The sequence below is a fragment of the Bombina bombina genome, chromosome 7 (assembly GCF_027579735.1).
Source record: "Bombina bombina isolate aBomBom1 chromosome 7, aBomBom1.pri, whole genome shotgun sequence".
NCBI lineage: Eukaryota > Metazoa > Chordata > Amphibia > Anura > Bombinatoridae > Bombina > Bombina bombina.
In genome coordinates this window covers 143,277,899-143,297,168 of record NC_069505.1, presented here as the reverse complement: position 1 = coordinate 143,297,168, position 19,270 = coordinate 143,277,899, and the positions used below count along the sequence as shown (strand labels likewise).

At 34.5% G+C, this 19,270-nt stretch overlaps 1 protein-coding gene across 1 annotated transcript in view; it reads right to left on the bottom strand.

The window, feature by feature from the left end:
- NELL1 (neural EGFL like 1) overlaps positions 1–19,270 on the bottom strand; it is a 1,753,035-nt gene that overhangs the window by 1,217,643 nt on the left and 516,122 nt on the right. Inside the window, exon 4 of the mRNA XM_053689313.1 lies at positions 18,739–18,909. Within this exon, the coding sequence (XP_053545288.1) occupies positions 18,739–18,909 (171 nt within the window). The remainder of the gene's footprint in view (positions 1–18,738; positions 18,910–19,270) is intronic.

The following is a 19,270-nucleotide window of genomic DNA, read 5'->3' as shown; positions in this document are numbered from 1 at the left end:
GTTAGGGGGATTAGAGTAGGTGTAATTAGTTTAATAATCTTGAAATTATTTTATTATTTGCTGTAATTTAGTGTTTTTTTTTTTTCGTACTTTAGATAATTTTATTTAATTGTATTTAATTGTATTTAATTTAGTTAATTTATTTAATTATAGTGTAGTGTTAGGTGTAATTGTAACTTAGGTTAGCTTTTATTTTACAGGTAAATTTGTCTTTTAATAACTATTTAATAACTATTGTACCTAGTTAAAATAAATACAAAGTTGCCTTTAAAATAAAAATAAACCCTAAGATAGCTACAATTTAACTATTAGTTATATTGTAGCTATCTTAGAGTTTATTTTACAGGTAAGTATTTTGTTTTAAATAGGAATAATTTAGTGAATTGTATTAATTTTATTTAGATTTATTTAAATTATATTTAAGTTAGGGGGTGTTAGGTTTAGGGTTAGACTTAGGTTTAGGGGTTAATACATTTAATATAGTGGCGGCGACGTTGGGGGAGCGGCAGATTAGGGGTTAATAAATGTAGGTAGGTGTCGGTGATGTTAGGGCCGGCAGATTAGGGGTTAATAATATTTAACTAGTGTTTGCGATGCGGGTGTGTGGCGGTTTAGGGGTTAATATGTTTATTATAGTGGCGGCGATGTCCGGTTTGGCAGATTAGGGGTTAAAAAAATTATTTTAGTGTTTGCGATGTGGGGGGGGGGCTCGGTTTAGGGGTTAATAGGTAGTTTATGGGTGTTAGTGTACTTTTTAGCACTTTAGTTAAGAGTTTTATGCGACGGCGTTGTAGTGTAAAACTCTTAACTACTGACTTTAAAATGCGGTACCAGGCTTGACAGGAGAGGGTCAGACTCGTAATACCGTCGCTATGCAAGTCCCATTGAAAATATAGGATATAGGAAAATATAGGATACGCAATTAACGTAAGTGGATTTGCGGTATTTGGTCAAAAAAGTGAGCGGTACACCTGTACCTTCAAGACACGTAATACCAGCGGGCGTTAAAAAGCAGTGTTGGGACCGGCCAACGCTGCTTTTTAACCCTAACGCAAAACTCGGAATCCAGGTGATTATTAAAACTTTATTTGATGTTTTACTTTGTGAGTTTAATTTATTTTTAAAAATATACACTCATTTCAAATCTGTTGAGTATACACACAAACTATGCGTTTAACCACCGCAAATGGTTTAAAAACAAACTTAAAGTACCTAGAAACACTAGTTGGATTACTCAGTTGTCTAACTAGTGCTACTGACTGGATCAGTGGCAGTTTCCATTCAGGACCAGCAGTACTGTGCAGGTTTCTAGTGGTACTTTAACTGTGCGTTTAACCTCTTTGGTGTGTCGCTATTAATAAAATGACAGGATCTCAATATAAAGGCCCTTTAACCCCTATATGTAACCATTTTACTAGACATGTGCATTTGTTATTCGTTTTACAACAAATGCTAAATATGCAGCGGCATTAAAGGGACATTAAATCCAAAAATGTTGTTACATGATTCAGATAGAGAATACAATTTTAAACAACTTTCCAATTTACTTTTGTTACCTATTTTGCTTTATTCTTTAGATATCCTTTGTTGAAGAAAACGCAATGCACATGGGTGAACCAATCACACAAGGCATCTAAGTAAAGACCCCAATCAGCAGCTACTGAGCCTATCTAGATATGATTTTCAGCAAAGAATATCAAGAGCATAAAGCAAATTAGATAATAGAAGTAAATTAGAAAGTTATTTAAAATTGCACGCTCTTTCTAAATCATGAAAGAAAAAATGTGGGTTTCATGTCCCTTTAAGATATTTTCTAAACTGGATTTCTTTGCGTAGAAGTGAAAACCAAAATGATCTGTGGAAATACAGATCTTTGTGTGTTGTGCGTAAGAGGAAATACGGCTCAGAAAAGATCTGAATGGCGCTGCCGGCAGCAATATTTGTTATTCATTGTAACATAACACAAATGCACATTTCTTTCATGTAATTAGCAAGAGTTCATGAGCTAGTGACGTATGGGATATACATTCCCACCAGGAGGGGCAAAGTTTCCCAAACCTTAAAATGCCTATAAATACACCCCTCACCACACCCACAATTCTGTTTTACAAACTTTGCCTCCCATGGAGGTGGTGAAGTAAGTTTGTGCTAGATTCTACGTTGATATGCACTTCGCAGCAGGCTGAAGCCCGGTTTTCCTCTCAGAGTGCAGTGAATGTCAGAGGGATGTGAAGAGAGTATTGCCTATTTGAATACAATGGTCTTCCTCTAGGGGATCTATTTCATAGGTTCTCTGTTATCGGTCGTAGAGATTTCTTCTCCTACCTCCCTTTTCAGATCGACGATATACTCTTATATACCATTACCTCTACTGATTCTAGTTTCAGTACTGGTTTGGCTATCTACTATATGTAGATGAGTGTCCTGGGGTAAGTAAGTTATTTTTTGTGACACTCTAAGCTATGGTTGGGCACTTTATATGTAAAGTTCTAAATATATGTGTTTAAACTTATATTTGCCATGATTCAGGATAATCAGTATTCCTTCATTCTGACTGTCAGTTTCATTATTTGAGATAATGCATATGAATAAATATTTTTTTCTTACCTTGAAATTTTCAATTGACTTTTTTCCCTGCGGGCTGTTAGGCTCGCGGGGGCAGAAAATGCTTCAATTTATTGCGTCATTCTTGGCGCAAACTTTTTTGGTGCAAAGTTTTGTCATTTCCGGCGCCGTAGTTGACGCCGGAAGTTTGTTCATTGTTACGTCATTTTTTGACGCATGTGTGTTCAGACTTTTTTTGCGCCAAAAAATGTGGGCGTCGTTTTCGGTGTCAGGATGTGGCTTGTTTGTTTTGCATTTTTTCCCATTCCTGAAACTGTCATTTAAGGAATTTGATAATTTTGCTTTATATATTGTTTTTTTCTATTGCATATTGCAAGATTTTCCATACACTGTTCCTGGATCAGAACATGCTGAGGGATTCCTGTTGACTGAGATCAGTCCTACCAAAGCTAAGTTCATTTATTTTAAATGTTATGAATGTTTATCTTTAGCTATGGTTTGTAATAAGTTATCATGATAAACTTTTACATGCAGAATCCTTTAGTATTTATGCTTTATATATTGCTATTCTTTTTACATCTTATGTACAAGATATACTTAGAAATTTATAAGAATTTTTTTCTGATTCTATTTTAAAGGCTTTGTCTGACATCCCGCCTTCTAATAAATTTTTAGGTCTTTTTCAAACTTTTTTAGTTGATGAAGTTTCAAATGACCAACAACATAATGAATTATCCTTCTCTGATGGTGTTTTTTTCTCATTCAGAATTTTTCTTCATCCGATATTGACACTAACAAATCTACTTTTTCATTTTTTAATAGAGTACATTTGTTCTTTGTTCAAAAGGTGTTGATTATTTTGGATATTGAAGTAACTAGTTCTTTGGATTTTAAAGACTAGCTAACATTTAAATTCTGCTTATTTATCTTCTGTGATTTCTTCAGAGGTTTTTTCCAGTTCCTGATACTAGGGAATGGAATAGGCTGAGAATTTTCTTTTAGTCCTTCTTTAAGGTTTTTAAATTGTATTCTTTGCCGGCAGTTAGTTTTGAGGAAAGATTCCCCAAGTTAATGGGGCTATCTCTACTCCTGCTAAATATACTATTATTCTTATAGCAAATAGTATTTATTTTTTTCCTTCAGATGGTTATATCTTATTTAAGGAAAATTATTTCCAGGTACTTTTATTAGACCTGTAATTTATTTGGCTGATGTTGCAATTGCTTCATCTTTCTGGTTGGATACTTTAAGATCAAGTATCGGATTATGATTTGTTTAGCATTGTTAAAAGGACAAAATCTACTACTTATTTGAAGTTCAGACTAAGTGCTATTGCATTGTCTTGCTATCTTGCATTTGTTGATTGCGCAAGTCCAGTGTGTTGACTTTAACTTGATTAACATGCTAATAATTTAATTTGTGTTGTCATTTTATTAAATATTTTCGCAAATGAGGTTTAATCTATGTCTTTAGCTATTATAGCTAGAAGAGCTTTGTGATTTTAATCTTGGAATGCTAATTTGATTTCTAAAATCCATATTTCTTTTTTTCCAAGATAATCAATTATTTGGTTCATAATTGTATTTAATTCTTTAACTGTTACTCTGGGCTTCAAGATTGAGTTCTAAGACTAAAACTTAAAGGTTATATTAGTTTTCTGTTCCTACTAAGGAACGGAATCCTGAATTCTTCCCCAAGTAACCTGTTTATAATTGGAAGTTTTTTTCTTCATTCAATTAAGCCTTTTAAAAGTTCAAAGTCAGCTCCCTAAAATTTGCATGTAGGTGCGGTTCTTATTCCAGCTTAGCTGGTAAGGGGCAGGTTAAGACTTTTTTGAAATTTGTTTGGTTCTATTCGGTCCAAACTTCTTAGACTTTGGGTACAGAATAGGATTCAGAGTAAAACCGTCTGTGAGAAGTCTTTTTTCTTTATCATATTCCAGCTATTCCAGTAAGACTAACACTTTCCTGAAGTGTGTTTCAGACTTATATATTTTGGGTACTGGTGAAGTGCGGCTGGTCACCCGTTGGGGCTCAAGCGCTGCTCAGACCTGGAGTTTTCTGGGGTATTTATTCCAGTTTCATTTTAGTAACTGGGTTTTGGGGTTTTATTCAAGACTATTCATTGTTCCAAAGATAGAAAATCTTTTTGAATTGTCATATAAGTGTACCATCTTTTAGAATGGAGTTTATATGGTTTATTCTGCCTTTTTGGTCAGTGATGGCATTATTTGTTTACAATAGATACAATAGATGCATATCTTCATTTTCCGTTTTCATTCAGATTATTTTTATTTTCTGAGATTCTCTTTTTTTGACAAGCATTACCAATTTGTTGCTTTTCCTTCTGGTCTAGCGACAGCTCTAAGAATCTTTTCAAGGTTCTCAGTGTTCCTTATTTGGACGGTATCGTGGTACTGGCTCAGTCTTTTCATTCTGTGGAATCTCATACGATTCAACTTTGTTGTTTCTTCAAGACATGGTTAGAGGATCTTTTTATCAAAAGCTCCTTGATTCCTCACACAACGGTCACCTTTTTTTAGGTTTCCAGATAGATTGTGTCAATGTTTTTGTCTCTAACAGACAAGTGACAAGTTTATTAGGTTCCGTTTGTCGGAACCTTCAGTCTCTATTATTTCCTTCAATAATTATATAGGCTGCAGCATTGTATTCGATTCCCTTTGCTCATTTCATAGGAAACCTTTCCAGTTTTTTATGCTGAATAATGGTGCAGGGATTCTAGGATATCACTTTTTATATCTTTGAATCCTAATGTTTAACTATCTTTGATTCGGTGGTTAAGATCACCATCATTTAGTTCTACAGGTCTCTTCGGTTCTTTCAACCTGGACCATGATCTCTACAGATGCGAGTCTTTTAGGTTGGGAGGCTGTCTGAGGATCTCTGTCAGCACAAGGGGTTTGGAAATCTCAGGAGGCGAGATTACCATTTGATATTTTGGAACTCCGTGCATTCTCAGAGTTCTTCAGTTGGTTTCTTTTTGAAGAAGAGACATTTATTGTTTTTTCAGACAGACAATGTCACAACTGTGGCGTATGTCAATCATCAGGGTGGGACTATCAGTCCTTAGGCTGTGACAGAAGTCTTTCTCCCAGGTATAGACAATTGGGAAGCGGATTGTCTCTGTCAATCAAGCTTTACATCCGGGAGAATAGTCTCTCTACCCAGATATGTTTTTCAATTTTTCAGATGTGAGGGCTTCCAGAAATAGATCTGATGGCATCTCATCTAAACAAGGAACTTCCCAGGGGCCTATTCAGGTCCGGGGATCCTCAGGCGGAAGTAGTGTATGCATTGACACTTCCTTGGAATTATCAATCTGCCTATATTTTTTCATCTATGGTTCTTCTTTTAAGAGTGATTTTCAAAATCATCAGAGAGCAATCTTTGGTGTGGCTGGTGGCTCCAGCATGGCCACACAGGTTTTTGTATATGGTTCTTGTTCGGATATCCAGTTGCCAATCTTGGTTACTTCCATTAAGGCCAGACCTTATATCTTAACATTCGTTTTTTTCATCAGGAATTCAAATGATTAATTTGACGGTATGAAAATTTAACGCTTAGTACTTAGTCATAGAAGTTGCAGGCTCGTAAATCTGTGTCTAGTAGGATTTATTATCGAGTTTGGAAGATTTACATCTCATGATGCTCTTCTTATGAATTCTCTTGGCATTCTTTTAGAATTCCTAGGATTTTTTAGTTTCTTTATAAGGTTTTTGTCTGCAAGTTCCTTGAAATGACAAATATCTGCTTTTCCTATGCTGTTTCACAGTAAGAATTGCTAAATCTTTCTGATATTCATTGTTTTGTTCAGGCTTTGGTTCGTATCAAGCCTGACATTAAGCTAATGTCTCCTCTTTGGAGACTTAATTTGATTCTTAAGGCTTTACATGCTCTTCTGTTTGAGCATATGCTTTCTTTGGACATTAATTACTTTCATGGAAAGTATTGTTCTTTTTAGACATCTCTTCAGCTAGAACAGTTTTTGAATTATCTGTTCTTTCTTGTGAATCTCCTTGTTCTGATTTTTCATCAGGATAAGGTGGTTTTTGCTGTCCTCATTTCAATTTTCACCTAAAGTTGTGAATTCTAACAACATTAGTGGAGGAATTATTGCCTTTTCATTGTGTCCTAATCCTAAGAATTATTTGGTAAGATTCTTACATTCTTTGGATGTGTTAAGAGTTTTTAAATATTATGTTGAAGCTATTCAGATTTCAGACAGACTTCTAGTCTATTTGTTATCTTCTCTGGTTTTAGGAAGGTCAGAAGGCTTCTGCCATTTCTTTGGCATCTTGGTTAAAGCTTTTGATTCATCATGCTTATTTGGAGTCGGGTTAATCCCCGTCTCAGAGGATTACGGCTCATTCTACTAGGTCAGTTTCTACTTCCTGGGCTTTTTAAGAATGAAGCTTCTTTTGATCAGATTTGCAAAGCAATGACTTGGTCATACTTTTACTAAATTCTACCATTTTGATGTTTTCTCTTCTTTAGAAGCAGTTTTTGGTAGAATAGTACTTCAGGCAGCTGTTTCAGTTTGATTCTTCTGCTTATTATTTCAGGGTTTTTTTTTTCATTATAAAAATTGAAACTTTTGATTTGGGTAGTGGATTATTTTTTCAGCGGAATTGGCTGTCTTTATTTTATCCCTCCCTCTCGAGTGACTCTTGCGTGGAAGTTCCACATCTTGGGTATCTGCTATCCCATACGTCACTAGCTCATGGACTCTTTCTAATTACATGAAAGAAAACATAATTTATGTAAGAACTTACCTGATAAATTCATTTCTTTCATATTAGCAAGAGTCCATGAGGCTCACCCTTTTTTGTGGTGGTTATGATTTTTTTGTATAAAGCACAATTCTTCCAATTCCTTATTTTGATGCTTTCGCTCCTTTCTTATCACCCCACTTCTTGGCTATTCGTTAAACTGAATTGTGGGTGTGGTGAGGGGTGTATTTATAGGCATTTTACGGTTTGGGAAACTTTGCCCCTCCTGGTGGGAATGTATATCCCATACGTCACTAGCTCATGGACTCTTGCTAATATGAAAGAAATTAATTTATCAGGTAAGTGCTTACATAAATTATGTTGTCTAATTTCATGTCCCTTTAAAGTGACACTAAACTAGGGTTGCACCGATACCATTTTTTTAAGACCGAGTACAAGTACAGATACTTGTTTTCAAATACTCGCCGATACCAATTACCGATACTTTTTTTTATGTCATGTGACAGTTTACCAAGCACAATACAGACTAATTATTTAAGATTCCTTCTTTATAATTATGAAGGACTGTAGCTCAAAAGACATTATGAAATAATAAAACAGTTTTATTTGTCACAAAGTTCACAGAACATGTTTAGAAATAAAAATATTACAATAAAATATATTAACAACAACAATAAATAACAAATATAAAATTGCAACCAACCAAAAGTGCCATACAGTAAAAAATAGAACAGAATACTGTTTAATCATGGTGAACAACACTATGGGCTAGATTACATTTGACTGGTAAGCTTTACCAATGCTCTCATTACACGTCCTACTCCATTAAAGGCTATGGAGTTGGAAATGTGAACAGAACATTGGTAAAGCTTACCAATCAAATGTAATCTAAATCTAGTCCTATAATTGCAGGATGAGTGTTCATTGGGATTAACTTAATTTTTCCTATGAGTACTCTTCCTGCAATTATATAAGCTAAGATGTTCCTCAGAGTACAGTATGTTTTGAACATAATTGTGCAAGATGAGAACTAGCAGTATAAAAGGCAATCTAGCAATTGGAATACTTTTTCAAAAGTTAGTGGCAAGTTCTTTTTAAGGAACAGAACAGAAGCATCTCTGCATGTTCAGCTATAAGTCTGTTTTTGCTATCAGTAAGGAGGTTCAACTTTCCACACTACTGCATGGGGCAGAAAGATATTTTTGGGCCATTTTAGCCAGAGCTGGAAATCTCAGTTTATTAACTGCCCAGTACTTAAGGGGTTTGTCTGAGTGATCTCTCCTACAATAATACAAATATGAGCAATTTGTATTGGCAGAACAGTAGTAAACAATTTTTAGTTTAGTCTCCACTCCAGCTTTCAATGAAATGGGAACATGCAGTTTGAAAAAAACACCACAAGATAACATATGGGTAGTAAGTGGAGGTATCGGTTTAAGTATCGGTGCATTTGCACGAGTACAAGTACTCATGCAAGTACTTGGTATCGGTACCGATACCGATACTAGTATCGGTGCAACCCTACACTAAACACAATTTTTTTCTTTCATGATTCAAATAGAGCAAGCAATTTTAAGAAACTTTCTAATTTACTCCTATTATCAATTTTTCTTCATTCTCTTGCTACCTTTATTGGAAAAGCAAGAATGTAAGTTTAGAAGCCAGCCCATTTTTGGATCACAACCTGGGTTGTGCTTGCTGTTTGTTGACTAAATGCACCCACCATTAAACAAGTGCTGCTCCTTAGCTTCAATAAAGATAGCAAGAGAACAAAGAAAAATTGATACTAGGAGTAAATTAGAAAGTCTGAATCATGAAAAAAAATGGGTTTATTATCCCTTTAAGTATGATTTAGGCAAGAAAAAAAACTGAATTTTCAGAGGTATTTTACAGAAAAACCAGATCAAATAAATAATGAATATATAATGTAATTTGTCTTACTTTCATTGATAAAACATTTCATGGTCGATTAAACTTTTAGTTTATTGTCCCTTTAAAGAACAAACAGTCTATATTTAATTGTTTCAACATTTTAACAAATAATTAAATACTTCAACCATGCAATAAACAAGTCTTTGTCATCCTCACAAGTGATATATTTTAAAACCTTTCCCGAGACCTTGATAGATAGGGAAAATGAGATCATAACAACAAGCAAACAGCGAAGGTGGAATTGAGCCGTATGACAAATGATGTGCTGTAATGTATTTATTTTCTTCTTATTATTATTTATTGCAGGGATAGGAAACCTTAACAAAAAGACATTAAATACAAAAAGGAAATGTTCATCTTTAAAATGTTGTATTCTATGATGGCTTAGACTGCTTTGTGCAAATTGCACTCACTGATTTGTCACAGCAAAATCTTTTTTTTAATTAAAGAACCATATTAGAAAATATAAATGCATGCTCTAATTCTTTAGACTAGAGCATGTAATTTCAAGACTATCGACCCTGCACTACTATGTGTTTAACTACAGCAAAGAAGTCAATGCTTGAGCCCACACAGCACTGATGGTACTGAGCGTAAACAGTCCCTTATCCAATCTGCAGTGCCGGCCACATGACTTACAATTAGCACTATTGATTGGATCAAGGACAGTTTTCATTCGGGACATGCAGTGCTCTGCAGGTCCTGAGAGGTACTTCTACTGTGTGTTTAAGCCCTTTGCAGTAGCGCAGGATCGATAGTCTTAAAATGACATGCTTGTTGTAAATGTGAGCTCATGTTTAAAATGAATTAAGCATTGTGACACCTATATTTCTAAAGGTATCATTACTGGGAGTTCCTCCCATTCACATCTTTAGTTGCATTAAAGGGACAGTCAAGTCCAAATGAAACTTTCATGATTCAGATAGAGCACACAAAGTAAAACAACTTTCCAGTTCATGTCCACTATCTTAACGTGCACATTCTTTTTATATGTACACTGAGGTACTGGCTCTTACTGAGCATGTGCAAGATTTAAAGGATATACTTATATGCATTATGCAATTGTCTTATGGCTGTCACATTAAGGAAGAAATATTTAACTAACTGACATCTAACAGAAAAAAATCTACTACTCATTTTAAATTCAAACTAAGTGCTTTTGCATTGTCTCTTTATAATGCATTTATTGATTATGCTATTCCACTGTGTTTAGTGGTCCTTTAAATGCCCATACATAATAACTCTCACATGAGATCTTATTGCAAATTACATGCTCTAATTCGTTAGAGCATATTAAGACTATTGACCCTGCACCTCTATGGTTAACACATAGCAGAAATGACCCTTATGACTATAGGAGCACTGCTGGCATCAAGTGGTCCAATCAGCAGTGCCGGTTACATAGTTCTCTTGTGCAACTAGCTGATTCATTTTACGCTCGGAACCAGTAGTGCTCTGCGACTGCTGAGCAGTACTTTAACTATGTGTTCAACCCCTTTGCAAGGATTACACACAAAGAGGTACAGGGTTGCTAGTCTTGAATTAGACGGTCATTTTTCAAGTGTAGTTGTACGATCTTCACACCTATGTTTTCGTATAGAAAACTAGTCTAGCTGGATAGAATGATAAGTCATTTAGAAACTTCATATATAGATTGAGAGGCTGATCTGTATGCTACCTACAGTCACTGCATTAACATAGTATTGCCTCTATGAAGTATATCATCTACAGGCTGTGGCTCTATTTAAACAAGATGAAGAGGCTTTCTGCTTTTATATTTTTCCTTCATTTTACATTTTCAAAGATGTCTTTTGCACATTTGTTAGTGTGAGCTGTTTTATAGAGGGAATATTCATTTCTGGTTTAATTAATTTGTTTTAAATGTGCTTTTAGGGACGTTGTTTTACTTGATAGTGACAAGGGGCAGATGCAATTCTCTTTGAATTGCACAATTTCCAAGTTGTGATGTGTGAAGTTTTTCCTCAAGATTTTGAGGGACAGTTAAGTCCAAATTAAACTTCCATGATTATCACATAGAGCATGCAATTTTAAAGAACTTTATAATTTTCCTCTATTGTCTAATTTGTTTTGTTCTCTTTGTATGCTTTGTTGAAAAAAACATACCTAGGTAGGATCCGGAGCACCAATGCACTACTGGGAGGTAGCTGTTGATTGGTGGTTGTGCATATATCCCTCTTGTCATTGGTTCACCAAATTTGTTCAGCTAGCTCCCAGTGGTGCATTGCTGCTACTTGTACAAAAAATACAAAGAGAATGAGGCATATATGATAACAGAAGTAATCTGTAAAGATGTGAAAAATTGTATGTTCTCTCATGAAGGAAATATTTGGGGACTCATGTCTTTTTAGTTTTATAGAATCCAGGCTAATGATTAAAGGATCATTTTATCCAGTAAAATTGCTGGCTTCTCTGTATCATGTGACAGCCATCAACCAGTCACAGACTCAGAAACGTATACACTGTGAACTCTTGCACATGCTCAGTAGGAGTTGGTGCATCAGAAAGTGTGCATATAAAAAACTGCTCACAATTTGATAATAGAAATAAATTGGAAAAGTCTCTTAAAACTGCATGTTCTATCCGAATCATAAAAGTTTAATTTTGACTTTAGTGTCCCTTTAGCATGCAGATCTTTTGCAACACAGTGCTTAATTGCTAATATATACAATGCTTATGTAAAATGATTAATGCCCCTTTAATCATAAAAAATCAGCTACTGATAAATAATAAAAAAAAACTCTTAACAAATGTATTTTAAATTATAACACATAACTAATGTTGTAAAATACATTTTTTTCAAAATTGCAAACAAAAAAACCCACTAAACCAACATGATTTTTGTTATTTCAGTACAAAAACTATGTGTACTAGCAAAACGCTGTAATATTAATGAATGTACTCATATTATTCTATAATATCTCAACAGCAGAGTTTCAATTACAGAAATCTATACTTTTTGCAACCCTGCAAATTCAAGACAGGCTTACAGTGGAACAGGCAAAAAACATGATTAGGAAACTGTGCCAATCCAGAAGATTTTTTTTTTTTTCATTTGGAGATAACTTTTCTACATTCCATTTAGACAGAATACATTTTATTATCAAAATATGGCTGCCATAGAAACCAGTGGTCTGAAAAGGTGTTTTAATAGTTAATTTTTCTTTTGGTTGGCAGATATTCCTTGGTAAGTACATTTCCCTACATCTCTGCCAGAAGAATCTTTAAAATAGCCTTTGAAATTTACTCTGTTCTGCTATCACATTATTTTTTTACCATCATATACTATGAATTTATAAAGTGGAATATTAGTTTTAAAAAGCACCTTCATATATGAAACATTTGGGATGCATCAAACAGACTTACATATAAGCGATGCATTTTGGTATAAATAATCACATTCATTAAAAATACCACATATCTTCTTCCTTTGTAGAGAGTAGCTGTTATATAAGCTATGTTTTAATCATCTATTTCTGCACAGCAAACTGTCCCATGGCAAATGAGACAGGCTGAATGTTTGTTTACCATGATAATATTTTGCAATATTTCTGAAAGCAGAACCATGTTCCCCCATGTTTCTTAACCTGTGATACAGATACCAAAAGGGGTACCAGCAGATTTGGTAAGGGGTACGCAGTGGCTTGCCCTTTCATTCATTTTTGCCCTTATGTATCAAAGGTAAACAATAAATATATGTCATAAATCAGTGTTTCTCATCTCTACCCACCTAATGCTCCCCTAATAGGCCAGATTCTAATTCAATTGCTGGTCTAGTCAGCTGCACATTCACTAGGACTGACTCCCCAGTAAAAGTAAAAGGGAGGAAAATCCTTAGTTGGGAAACACTATTCCTACAAAGAGGGTGCCGCAGGGAAAGTACCAGGTAAAGTGTATATCACTGGGAAAAGTGACATATCATAAGGAAAAATATGACATGGTGAAATGTCCCAGGTAAATGATTCTATGCTCAGGTATATCACAATAAAATAAGCCTAATGGGCTGCATATTTGATTTTGATATTTGAAGTTGGATGCAGAAATGTGATTACATGAATATAATTTACAAGAAAATATAGTAGTAACACAATGGAAGAAATGAATGAATAAATGAATACTCTCCTCTGAAGCTGTGACTGCAGCCATCCCTCAGTTTTCTCCCAGACTGTCTTAAAAATGTGCAAAAGCTTGGTGGCGCTGGTCCACAGAAGAGGACTCACATTCAGGCTCAACCAGTTGTTCTACATGGAAAGATTCCCAATCATCCAGTATCCACCAATATATGTGGAATAAGGGATATATACTCACAAGATAGAGTTGGGTGTTTGGCTCCTTAATAAAAAAACAAGCATTTCACTTGTAAGGTAAAAAATCTTTTTTATTGCTTAACGTGTTTCAACGGCAACAGTTCGTCTTTCTCAAGAGCGATTAAAATTATTTAAAGTATGCTGACAAAGTGCATATACATTTCCGCTAACACGGGCAGTTTAAATAGTATTAATTTCCGCGCTATCCAGGACATCACAAAATTACGTACCTGGATTTACACCCGTATCTCTATCTCTAATTATTTCTAGTTGGCATGAATTTTGGTTAAATATATTAATAATAGATATAAATCAATATTGCCAAGTAGAAAGTATGTACATTAACAGTTGTATTTATACAAAGAAACAATCAATAGGAAAACATTCAATATAAAAGTCATTGAAAAATTTGATGAAAACATTTGACCAATCAAATCAAGGAGGCATGTTTGATCTTACGTCGTCTAAGTTCTCAATCGAGTAGTGGAGCAGTGTTCAGTTCCCAAACAGGTCCATTATACGGAGGTTATGACACATATTTGTAGCTGTCCAATGGAGTATTTTTATCAAATTATTAATATATTTAATCGCTAAACATAAACAAAAAAAGAGAAAGGTATGAATAACATGATATATACAACCTTAAAACTTAAAAGGCAATTGGTTATATAAGGTTCACAATGTTCATATATTAATGGGAACCAGAGATGACTCATATATATACTATATAAATGCGGCAATTCTAATGTCCTTAATTAAACCCCATTGGGCATATGATTTTAAGGTATGTATCCACCAGAGTTCTTTTTGGTCTAGATTAAAATATTCTATGCAAATCAGAAAGTAGCATATAATCCACCAACTATACCAGCTAGTGAAAGAACCAAAATTTAAAAACCCTTCCACTTTCTACCCCAGCAGCAGTAAAGGTCCTAATATCGAGGTCTTTAACCCTTTGAGTGCTAAGCACTTTCCCACCTGGGTGCTAAGCTGATTTAATTTACCCACCATTGGAAAGGTAATCACCTAACCTTTCCAATGGTGTAAGTCTTGGGGATCTCAAAAAAATAAAACAAAAGTTAAAACCTGTTTTTTCACAAAATAAAAAAATAAATTAAATCAGCTTTGCACCCAGGTGGGAAAGTGCTTAGCACTCAAAGGGTTAAAGACCTCAATATTAGGACCTTTACTGTTGCTGGGGTAGAAAGTGGAAGGGTTTTTAAATTTGGTTCTTTCACTAGCTTGTATAGTTGGTGGATTATATGCTACTTTCTGATTTGCATAGAATATTTTAATCTAGACCAAAAAGAACTCTGGTGGATACATACCTTAAAATCATATGCCCAATGGGGTTTAAATAAGGACATTAGAATTGCCGCATTTATATAGTATATATATATGAGTCATCTCTGGTTACCATTAATATATAAACATTGTGAACCTTATATACCCAATTGCCTTTTAAGTTTTAAGGTTGTATATATCATGTAATTCATACCTTTCTCATTTTATATATGTTTAGCAATTGAATATATTAATAATTTGATAAAAAGACTCCATTGGACAGCTACAAACATGTGACATAACCTCAGTATAACGGACTTGTTTGGGAACTGAACACTGCTCCACTACTCGATTGAGAACTTAGATGACGTAAGATCAAACACGCCTCCTTGATTTGATTGGTCAAATGTTTTCATCAAATTTTTCATTGAATTTTATATTGAATGTTTTCCTATTGATTGTTTCTTAGTATAAATACAACTGTTGATATACATAATTTCTGCTTGGCAATATTGATTTATATCTATTATTAATATATTTACTCAAAGTTTGTGCCAACTAGAGATAAGAGATAGATAGACGGGTGTAAATCTAGGTACGTCATTTTTTTACATCATGGATAGCGTGAAATTAATGTTATTTAAATCACCTATGTTAGCGGAAATGTATATGCACTTTGTCAGCATACTTTTAATGAGTTTAATCGCTCTTGAGAAAGACGGACTGTTGCCGTTGAAACCGGTTGAGCAATAAAAAAAATCTTTTTTTAACGGACAAGTGAAATGCTTGTTTTTTTATTAAGGAGCCGAACACCCAACTCTATCTTGTGAGTATATATCCCTTATTCCACATATATTGGTGGATACTGCATGATTGTGAATCTTTCCACGTAGAACAACAGGTTGAGCCTGAATGTGAGTCCTCTTCTGTGGACCAGCGCCTCCAAGCTTTTGCACATGAATATCCTTTCCCTCTTTCTTTCTAATGTGACATCATATTAAATAACTATATTTGTGTTGTGAGTGTCTGTGTGTTTTCTTTATATGCTGCTTGCTTTATTATTTATTGCTCTAATATTTGTCACATTCTGGGGTATGCACCATTGCCTCTTATTTTCATAACCTATCTATCTATCATCTATCTACACACATATAAATAGTGAGCATGGGGACCTCCATATCTATCTATCTATCTATCTATCTATCTATCTATCTATCTATCTATCCACACACATATAAATAGTGAGTATGGGGACCTACATATCTATCTATCTATCTATCTATCTATCTATCTATCCACACACATATAAATAGTGAGTATGGGGACCTACATATCTATCTATCTATCTATCTATCTATCTATCCACACACATATAAATAGTGAGTATGGATGTGCACTTACAATAAATAATCATCTATCAATGTTAGAATGTATAACGAATCTGCCTCCATCTTGTCACTTTTGCATTTTGTATCTTGTCAGCATTTCTAAGCTAACACTCAACTATTGTTGTTCTCAATATATTTGCTTTTGTTATTCTCAACTTTAGTCTACTGACATTTGTTCTTGTTTGTTAGTATCAACATGGTCTCACTATATTTCTTGTTATCGTATATCAAAGCCGAATGTCTACGTTCCCTTTCCTTTTACATAAACAATTATTTGTCTCAAGTGTTGTTATTTTCCACGGAGGATATTGTAATAAGGGGGTGTAAATGAAGCCCCTCTATGTCAATTGACAATATATGTGATGCAAGCTATATAACTGCATTGTGGGCGGGCAATAAACAGAACAATTGTTATACTTTCATTTGTGTGGGCTGGCAGTTTGTTCCCGAGATCTTGTATCCGGTGTATAATTCTGCTCCATCTGAGGTTAGAATACGTGTGGATATGTTATATCCAGCCTTGGCAACTTCCCCTAACAATCAGAGTGCTGGGCAAAAAGGTATTTGGCTAATTTTAACATAGACATTAAACACTATGGGGCCTTGATGCCCCTTTCTAAAGATTGCTTAAAGAACTTGTACGCCTGCTCTGAGGCTGCAGACATCAATCCGCCATATCCTATACGATCGAGCTGATTGATACCCCTGCCTGCTAGATTGGCCGTGAATCTGCAGGGTGCGGCATTGCACAATCAGTTCACCAGAACTGCTTGTGCAATGTTAAATGCCGACAGCGTAAGCGCTCGCACTTTCATAAATTGGCCCCTATGCTTTAGCTTTATATAAACCTAAAAACCCACTGAGTGTGGCATGTGTGTGTGTATGTATGTATGTATGTATGTATAAATAAATAAAAGAGATTGTTTGAGCAATTGCTTGTGGAACCCTGCTCCCTGTTTTTATTCTATTTATTGCACAAGAGCAGAGCTTGTCAGTTATCCTGGATGAACAAGCCTGAGTTGGCTGAAGTTCACTACCTCTTAGGTTGCGGACACTTTAAGAGGCAGTGGTATAACCGAAATAGCCCCAAAGCTGATTATGCAGCTTGATAAATGGGGGCCTTTAGAAGAATTCCGATATTACACTGAAGCAAGGATTTTATTTAGGTTAACAATGGAATTCAATATGAAAGAGTGTAGAGTTCAGTATTTATTATATTTATTAATACTAACCAAGTATCAATGTGGAATAAAAGGAGTCATAATTTATATATTGTTGTAGACATTCAGATAATTTAAAAACATACAGATAACTTGGCCATGGATTTCCATTTTACATTATGTATCCATACTGTATGTGTAATGTTATTTTATCTGTCTTTCTCAGCTTTATTTATGCATTTACTAGGCTTAGGTTGAGTAAGGACTATATTGAATGGGCATGAAAGTGCACAAAAAAGTTCTATATTAGAGAACATTATTATTGCATTATTGCTTATATATAACTATGTGTTTAAAGGGATAGTCTAGTCAAAATTAAACTTTCATGATTCAGATAGAGCATACAATTTTAAGCAATTTTCTAATTTACTCCTATTTTCACTTCTTCGTTCTTTTGGTATCTTTATTTGAATGTAAGCTTAAGCGACGGCCCATTTTTGGTTGAGCACCTGGGTAGCGCTTGCTGATCAGAAAGTGCAAACCAGGTGCTGAACCAAAATGGCCTGCATCCTATGCTTACATTGTTGCTTTTTCAAATAAAGATACCAAGAGAACGAAGCAAAATTGATAATAGGAGTGAATTAGAAAGTTGCTTAAAATTGCATGCTCTGTCTGAATCATGAAAGTAATTTTGACTGACTATTCTTTTAACCCCTGTAAACAATCAATGCTATCTAATAATTATTTAGTGAAGCATGTCATAGTCATGCTTTGGACTGCTCTAATTACAAGGGACTGCTCTCTCTGAGGCTTGGACAATGTTTTAATTTTGACATTCTAATTGAAGGACAAATATTACTTGATAATTCTGAAATTCTAAATGTTTCTATTGAACAAAAATAGTAACAAAATCTTAAAAGGTCAACATTTGAGTATCACATTTGAACACTGATTCCTAGAGACTTATACTGAAGTATTTAGAGTTATATAAGAATATCTGAATAATAAATTCAATAATGAAATTTTACAAAAGGAAAAAAAAATGCTCTTTTTACAAAACCAAATAACGAATGTTGTACAATCAATCATTTAGGGTGAATAAATGCAGTGTCCAATTTTTTTATTTTTTTTTTAAACAAATGTTTTAGCCGTGTAATATTTTAAATAATTAAATTTAGAGTAAACACATTTTAGTTATCCTGTAAGGTTTCAAAACTAGGAAGTGTCCAATTAACCTGTACCCATGTACACAGCAATATTATTCCAGTCCTTCACATGTACATGCAAATTGATTATCAAGAATATTCAAAAAATTGAATCATCCATTTTCTTACCTGTTGCAGTCCACGTGCAGTAAGACATGAGAGGCACTGATTGTAAGTGCAATTTTATGCCACTGGCCATCTGCAAGTCGATAGGGAAATGCCTCTGTTCTTGACTTGCCATTGAATCTATAGTGGTATCTAATTTCATCTCTCAATCCACTGCTCTCCAGTTCAAAGAAACTGCATTGGGGGAAAAAAAAAAAAAAAAAAAATCAATCTCTCCACTTGAAGATACAAATGGCATGTGGTATGTAACCTTTAATTATAGCCATCTAAACTAATAGTGAGCAATGTTGCATTATAAATAAAAATTGCCTTCTGCTCTCAAGAAAAACATTTTTCTCTATGGAGTCCTCAGGCAAGGGAGTAAGATTTACAGCTGTTAAGTTTCTTGGAAATCAGTATAAACATTACACATTCATCTCCCAAGTCTGACACTTTAAATCGACATATACCCGCATCTCTTCTGGGACTGAAGTAGTAGTAGGTTTGCAGAATTCCCTCAAGGACATGCCTTACACAATCCAAGTAAAATATTGTT